This window comes from Camelus ferus, chromosome 11, assembly GCF_009834535.1.
Source record: "Camelus ferus isolate YT-003-E chromosome 11, BCGSAC_Cfer_1.0, whole genome shotgun sequence".
Taxonomy (NCBI): domain Eukaryota; kingdom Metazoa; phylum Chordata; class Mammalia; order Artiodactyla; family Camelidae; genus Camelus; species Camelus ferus.
This window is the reverse complement of record NC_045706.1, coordinates 27727673-27735462: the sequence shown is the minus strand read 5'-3', so window position 1 is coordinate 27735462 and position 7790 is coordinate 27727673. Positions and strand designations below refer to the sequence as shown.

The window sequence follows — 7790 nt, the reverse complement described above, 5'->3', positions numbered from 1 at the left end:
TTTTCCCCTTCCGGGGAACAATGAGCCCAGCGCCTCAGCCCCTGGCTCCTGAGGTCCACTTCGGCATCTTCCCCTTCCGTGACAGACTCACATAGTTCTTGATGCAGATGTTTTTATTTTGCCACTTAAACCACGTTTTCCTTGTGCTGGTCTGAAGGGGCAGGGCTGTGGGACAGGCTGCTGGACCACGGGTTACAGTAGTAGCAGAAGTGGTGAGATGCTGAGTCTGCGTACCTGTCACTTGACTCCCAGGGGTATGTCATGCAGCCCAGTATAGTGTTAAATTGGGAAGGGCTGAGGCAGGAACGGTCACTTTCTTGACCTGGTGAGGAGTGGGTCCCATAAAACAGCTCAGTGGAAGCCTCTGGTCCTGTTCTGACTCGATCAGGCCAATGGCATCAGGATTTCATTTACTTATGTGAGGCTGTCTGCTTCAACTCTCTCTTCCTTCTTCTCCCCAGGCCCTTTGGCCAAAGTCCCTATGAATCCTGGGGAAGACACAGCCATTCCCAGCCCCTTCCCCAGATCAGTGTCTGATCTGATGGAGGTAGCTTGTGGGACTCGGCTTCCTCCAGTTCCGGCGGATCCTGGCACTTGCCCTCCTAGAGTTCAGATACTGATCGCCGGAAGCCATCTCCGTGGCACTGCTCTGTGGGTCGGCTGGTGGAGCGTGGGACTCTGGGATTCTGCAGGGAACAAGTGTGTGTTAAGCCAACATCAATAGGAAGGACAGAATGGGGACTGAAGAGATTTTGGTCATGATGAACTATTAAAGCACACTGTTCAGGGCCAAGTGAGACCAGGGCTCCAGTCTCATCTCTGCCCCCTGAGAGCCGCATGATGAGGCAAAGCTTTCAGACTGCTCTTCTGTAAAGAAAGTTGAACTAGATCAGGGGTATGACACTCAACATTTCCCCAGCTTCCTCATCCTATAATCATGGCAGACGTCATTAGTCAGTCATAATACGAGACCAGAAGGCAAGTATCCTTCTTAAGATGATTTCAATAGGGATTACTCAATTAGAACCAATATGAGCAATGAAACTGATTTGCTGCCCCAGACCTAATGATCTCAGAAGGCCTGTTAAGATCTAACGTGCTGACTGTGGGCCCCAGAGAAGGCAGCCATTGGAATGGAGCCCAGAGTGTAACCTGCAATGGTTGGTTAGGCCACGTGGTTCAACTCCATCTCTTGGGGCTTGCTGTTCCTGAGCTGTGGACTCCACAATACCCTCCTATGCTGTATTCTCAGTAATCCCACAGCCAAGATTTTCACCAGGCTTACTTCTGAATGTTACCTGTTCAACAGGTAAACAGGATTTTTTTTCCTTCCAAACAGTAGTTCCTCCCACCTGGTGGAGAATCACTGTGAAATGAGGTGGCACTGATAGGACTCAGGCACCCCTTCCCCATGGGAGTTCATAGGGTCACAGATGACTCCAGGAGTAACAGCAACCAGGGGGTAGGTGCCGTGCAGACCTTACAACAACCCAAATGGTAGGTACTTCACAGTGAGGCCAGGTTAGTGGCTCCAAGTCTGCCGCAGGGAAGTGGTGGAGCGGCCCGTTAGTGCTCCCCTCCCCTCGGCCCTCCAGCCCCGGGAGCCTACCTGAGCCGGCTGCAGTGGTGTAGCGAGTGGCTCAGGGGCCTCGGCCGTGGGGGCCTTTTCCTGCGCAGCCTCTTCAAGGCCTCGGCCACGTGGTGGTCCCCAGCACACTCCCAGACGATCTGCGCGCGCTCCTCGGCCAGCTGGTCCCCACTGCGCTGAAACAGGCCCTGGATCTGCAGCAGCTCAGCGTCCTGGAAGATGTTGGCCGAGGCCTGCTTGCGGCCCCGGGTCTCAGTCGGGGCCTGCCAGGGGGGCGGCTCACTCACCACAGAGGCGGGGGTGCCCATTCTGGGTGCTCTGAGGAAGGAGCATGGGGCACGTCAGCAGCTCTGCAGGCCTCTCCCTGACTAGTCAAGGGCTCCTGGTGTTTCTATTCTCCAGGAGCTAAAGTGGAGTAAGCTTTGACTTAAAATCGCTCTAATTTCCCTGGGCACCTTGGGGAAATACCATTAATAATGATAGTCAAACATTACTATAAAGTGCTTTATGTGTCTGACACACGTACAGACTTACTTAAGAATCACAGAAGGTGAGAAGTGCTTATCCCCACTCTGCAGATGAAGTGAGACTCAGACGTGAAATGACTTTCTCGCAGGCACAAAGCCGTGTGTCAGTGCAGAGCCAGAAGTAAAACCCAGGTCTGTCCTGGTCTCAAGTCCATGCAGACCCCAGGTCCTAATGATAACGCAGCAGCACTTGTATCTCTGGTTCCGCTGTCAGAGCTGTATCCACAGGACAGCGTTGAAATGTGAGCACAGCAACCCTGTGAGTAGGTACCTGTAACCTCCCCATTTCTCAGATGAGGAAACTGCGGAACAGAATCCAGAATACTCTGATGCGGAGCCCCAAGCTCTGGGACAGATGTAAGGGAGGGGCTGGGGGCTTAGGCTCCTGGCTTCCGGCCGCCTCCACCACTTTCAGCTGCTTCCTGCGTAAACTTATCAGCCATGCTATTACCTACTTTGTAGACAGACTTCCTGTGAGTGAAGGCACATAAAGCATTAAGAACATGCAAGATGCTCTACTATTCTGCTTTTCCATCTGTAACATTAAGGAGTCACCCCATTTCTTATTTTCAAGACCTGGGGGATGAACCAAGTCCATATAATTTAGCAAACACAGTGTGAAATAGACCAATCAGATCTAACTACAGTCCAAAGGACCACAGAGAGGAAGACAGGGGTACAAGAAGAGACTATAGGATTAGAATATCCTATAAGGGTGGAGGCCGAAATCTATGATAAAGTTCCATAACAGTTAGGCTCATGTCAGTGCTTCCCCTGCACCACCACCCCCCCGCCGTCCCGTATCCAAGAGATGAAAATTGAATTATTTCCCTGAGTTCCAGGGAGTTTACTTTGAATGATAAAGGAATAAGAGGCTCTGTAAAAGCTATGGGAGTAGAAAACAGACTGGAGACCAGGAAGACCAAGGACTTTGGCATTACAAAGAACTGGCTTTGAATCCCAGCTCTGCCACCTTCCTAGCTGTGACCTTAGGCAAGCTACTCAACTTCTCTGAGTCTGTTTACTTAACTATAAAATGGGGCTAATAACCACTTCTCAGGATTATTGTAAGGATTAAATGGGTCGTATCAGGTACCCAATGAGAGCTAAATAAATGCAAATAACCGTCTTCTTGGCCTGCTTGACTTTTGTACTTGGGTCAGGGGTGTGATGTGGACCCTCCTTTTCCTCCAAGCAGTCTGGCCTGAGCCAGCTGAGGACCTGCCTGGGCTTCCCCCACCCTTTGCAGCCCTGGGCCTCACCAGGGAAGGCCTGGTTGCTAAGTCAGACCTCATCCCACAGCTAGCTACAGAGATATCTGTCTACTAGCAACTGACTTAACAAAGGGGGAAATTAAAGTGAAAATATATTTAAATAAAAACTCTGCATGCTCATTGTAAAATATGCAAAAGAACAGAATCACATAAATAAAAGCATTACCAGTCTACTATCTTCAGCCCGCTTGCAGAAGTAACTTTTACTCTCACCTGCCTTTTGTGGTCTTGAGAATTTGAGCCATCTCTCCCTCCCATTCAGACTTCTCAGATTTGACTCTCATTCTTCACCCTGCCTTCCTGCCTCACCTCAATAGTCACCCTCCTTCTTCCAGCAACTTCCACATTCACCCTGTCCCAGTTTCTAGGCCTTCTATCATAAGAACTCCCCGCTCTTTTCAAAACATTTAACACCTAAAATAAATCTGCAGAAGACTTTCAGATAAATTAACTTCATAAAAATTGTGCTTTTTATCTAGAAAATCAGAATTTTAAAATCTGCCTCTCCTTAGGCACAATTATGCAACTCCAGTTAAAACCTAATATGTGTGGTAAATAAACCCCCAGAACCGGATGATATAAATATACTGTGACCAGAACACAACAGCCACCGAAAATCCCAGGTGGATAAAGAGAGATAAAAGCTAACTGTGGGGTATTTAATCTGTATCAGTGATGTGCAAGGTATTATTTCATCCTCAAAGCAGTTCTTAGGAATCAAGTACTGTTATCCTCATCCCAGTTCACAGAGGAGCAAAGAGAAACTAAGATTATGGGCACCCATGGCTCAGCCAGGCCAGAACCTGGTCTAAGTGACTGCAACCCGAGCTTTTAAACCACCGAGTTGCTCTCACAGCCACGCAGCTCAGAACACATCTCTTTCCATCATTTCTGTGAGGACTGTTTCACTATTCTTACCTAATTCACAAAGGAGGAAACTCGCCAGTAGAAGAGGAAGAACAATGGATGTCCCACCAGCCAGGCAGGAATGGGGTTGTGGAGTTTATTTTAATCTCTTTGCTAGAATCAGAGCTGTTTACAAACTCCCCAGCCTCGAAGCTGTGAACCCGCGGCACTCTGAAGAGGAAGATGCCCAGCTTCCACAAAAGAAACCTGGAACCCAGCCCAGCACACGGAGCACCGGCTTATGAGTCAGAGGTCTAGGTTCAAGCCCTAGTTCTGCCACTCACTGTCTGAGAGGCCCCGGGCGCTTCGTATGGCCTCTGTGGGCCTGTTTCCCTCTTACATGTGAAAGAACAGGCTGATGCTTTTGGTCTCGGAGGGCGTGTGCTGGTGTTGAGAGCCAATGATTCCATGACGAGAAAAGGTCTATACTGAAGCAGAGAGGGTTTTGGTTGTCTGCCAGAGCCTAGGAGCAAGTGTCGACAGGTCTGGCTAATTAGATGCCAGGGAACTCCTCAACCAGTAGCGACCCTTTTCTGCCCTCCTCAGTCTTCCCTGAAGGCCAGACGTTGTTTTGCTGCCATGGGCTGTGGGGTTAAGGTCTAATAGAAGACAGAGAACTCACTTCTCTAAAACACTCTAGTGACCTGGGCTGGCCACGGCCCAGCCCGGAGCAGACTTCTAGGCGGATCTGGGTGGTGGGAGAAGAGGTGATATTCCTTCTCTTAGACTCAGGCAATCTCACCTTCCCTTCAGAGAGAATGCAAATGGGATCAAGTAGCAGCAGCTGTCTCAGGGAGGAAATGGCTTAGAGCCTGACTTTCCAGATGGTCCCAGCCACCTCTGCCAGGGTTGCAAGGCCCTGCCTCCTGCCTCCAGCCTCCATTGGCCAAGTTACAGAGTTACAGTGAGTTACAAATGCATCATTAAGGAACCACCTGGGGGAGTCTGAGCCTCCAGCCTCAGCCATACCCTACATGAACCTCGAGGGTGGGGGTAGCTTGGCACCTCCAGATTTCGAGGCCTTTCACTCTTGGTTCTGCCTCCTAGCCTGGAATTCAGACAGCGAAGTGAGTCTGGGAATAAAAATCAGTGCATTTCATGCAGGATTAGATGGTAAACTTTGAGGAAACTGCATCAGAACAATTTTATTATCAGAAAATTTTCCTGTTTTGTTCAATGGGTTACTTTCCCACTAATTTCCTGGACAAGCCCTGAGGCCAGGGAAGTCAGCGTATACTTGAACCATGGCACTTTTTGAAACTGGAAAATGAAACCACAGGACTATTAAAAGATTATAAATGGATCTTTCATTTCAGAGCTGACATAAAAGATAAGCATGGGTCTGTGAGCAAATGAGTAAAGACTAATTGCAAAACACTTCAATTTAACCCTAACTAGCATAAAAATGAACTCCCAAAGTAAATATCAAATGTTGAAAAAGATTCTGTTCAACTTGTTTTGAAACAGGCAATAAATGTAGAGCTCTAACAAAGAAATATATTTAAGATGTGACTCACCATGCACTGAATTTACAGTATATAAATATGGTGCTCAACTGAGCATTCTTTTTAATGTATGAAGCTCAGTTCAGACAGCTGTTCTCACTGTGGTCTCAGGGAGGTGCAGGAAACTATGACAGGCACAACACACTCGTGTGACCTTGGTGGCAACTGCGCCCTCACTCAACTCACCCCCTTCAGATAACTCTGGTGATAGTAAGAATCTGAGGCCAAGGGCCTCTTAGAAAAAAAAAAGCTGGAGGCTCTGGCCCAAGGCCCAAGTCAACACTTGTGGCCTTGGCCTGCTTCCCTGCACAGACATACCACTGGACAGCAGCCAAAATCAGTGGCTCCTTCCAGCGAGAGGCCCAGTCCAAATGGCTGTGTGTGCCGCCCCACCCTCAGGGCCTAGATCAGCCAGGCACGCCAGAGAGAATGGGACACACACATTGACCTCCAAATCTGTGTCCCAGGAGGTGCAAAAAGGAAATGGGCCTTTCTCTCAAATCAATTGTCAGATATGATCTGGAAGTAAACTCCTACTAGATCTGGGAACCACTCCTTCAAGAGTTCAAGAACCACGAATTCTGGCTGTGCCACTGATAACTGGGTGACCCTGGCAAGCCTCAGATTTCCCCTGCCTCAGTCTGCTCATCATCAAAATGGTGAGAACAAATAATCCCTACCAGGACAGGGAGATATGTATGAAAAGCATCTATCTGGGTACATTACATCACGAATGAATGATACAAAGGAGAGGCTGTTTAACCACCGCGGACTATAGAACCACTGCCATTTGCACCCTCACCACCTCATGAAACTCCTTCAAAAGGGGCCTTCACTCTTGGGAGAAGAGGGTAAGGGAGATGAATTCATCTGTGGACTTTCAGATCATAGCTGCCATTGAGGCAGCTTGCTCCCCGTCAAGGGCAGAACAGCATTTTCTGAGGGGTTATATCTGTAATCCTCACAACCCCCTATGAGGAGGCACTGTTATTATCACACCCATTCTACAGATGAGAAAGCTGAGCTCAGAAAGGTTAAGTTCCCAAAGTCACACAGGTCATCGGTGATGAGGCTCCCGTATGAACCTAGTCTGAGCCCGGTGCCCACGCTCTCAGCCACTGCTATTTTTGTTTCTGCCAGATGGCTGACGAGGTCTTCACGGGGAGGAAGAACCCAGGAGGCTCTGAAACCTCTTGGAGCCCGCTATCTGCTTCTGCGGGTTTTGGAAGGCGCAGGGATCGAAAATCAGGTCCCCCGAGCCAGCCTCTGTGCCCTCGGCACTCCACGGTCCCGTGGGGAGTTAGAGCGATTATTCACCACGCTGAAGGGCAGCGCCAATAGACGTCAAATAGGGATGGGGTAAGCTAAGATGTGCCCACCCCACCCTCTTCCACGACTTTCGAAAGGGTGGGCGCCGCTCTGGGCTTCCTGCCGCGGCAATGCTCACAAGGACCGGGCGGCGTTCATCAACAGGACGAGAGCCTGGGAGGGGGTATCCTGGCTGAGGTCACACAGCGTCATGCCCAGCACCGGTCGGCCCCCGGGGATCAGACGTGGCCGCTTCGCACAACCACAGGCCCTAAGCAGACCTGGGAGTTGGGGTCCCGGCCGCATCCCTGTTCTGACGGTCCGCACGCCCACTCCCATCTCAATGCAAGCCCGGCTGCCGACCTACATACCTGGCCGTCCGAGGCGGGCCACCTCGGTCACAGCAGCGGCTCCCTGGAGAAAGCGCTCCTCAGCCTCAGAACAGCCAATCCTCAGCCGAGCCTTGGTGGGAGCTCCGGGCGAGCCTTCCAAAATCGAACGCGGAGACTCCGTGAACCAATCAGCGGTGGCAGAGGAGCGAGGGGCGTGTCCAGGCTCCACCCCCTTCCCTCCGCTGGCCTCGAAACCCGAGTGCGAAGATACCCCAGGTCCAATCAGCGGCGGAGCAGCAGCGAGGGGCGTGTCCTCCCAGGCCATTTCCCTACGCTCTAGTCCGGCCTCG

At 50.5% G+C, this 7790-nt stretch overlaps 1 protein-coding gene across 1 annotated transcript; it reads right to left on the bottom strand.

The window, feature by feature from the left end:
- Nucleotides 1-95: 95 nt before the first annotated feature.
- AVPI1 (arginine vasopressin induced 1) lies at nucleotides 96-7636 on the bottom strand. Its single transcript, XM_014559624.2, has 3 exons — nucleotides 7480-7636; nucleotides 1610-1906; nucleotides 96-686 (listed from the first exon to the last, which is right to left on the bottom strand). Exons 2-3 carry the CDS (start codon nucleotides 1894-1896, stop codon nucleotides 527-529), a joined length of 447 nt encoding a protein of 148 aa, XP_014415110.2. The 5' UTR covers nucleotides 1897-1906; nucleotides 7480-7636; the 3' UTR covers nucleotides 96-526.
- Nucleotides 7637-7790: the final 154 nt, after the last annotated feature.

What these genes read in the sequence shown, in the direction of transcription:
- AVPI1 (XM_014559624.2), bottom strand. Translation starts at nt 1,896, where the DNA reads ATGGGCACCCCCGCCTCTGTGGTGAGTGAGCCGCCCCCCTGGCAGGCC. An exon ending in CACCACTGCAGCCGGCTCAG is followed by an intron (nt 687 to 1,609) that starts GTAGGCTCCCGG and finishes TGTTCCCTGCAG; the next exon opens with AATCCCAGAGTCCCACGCTC.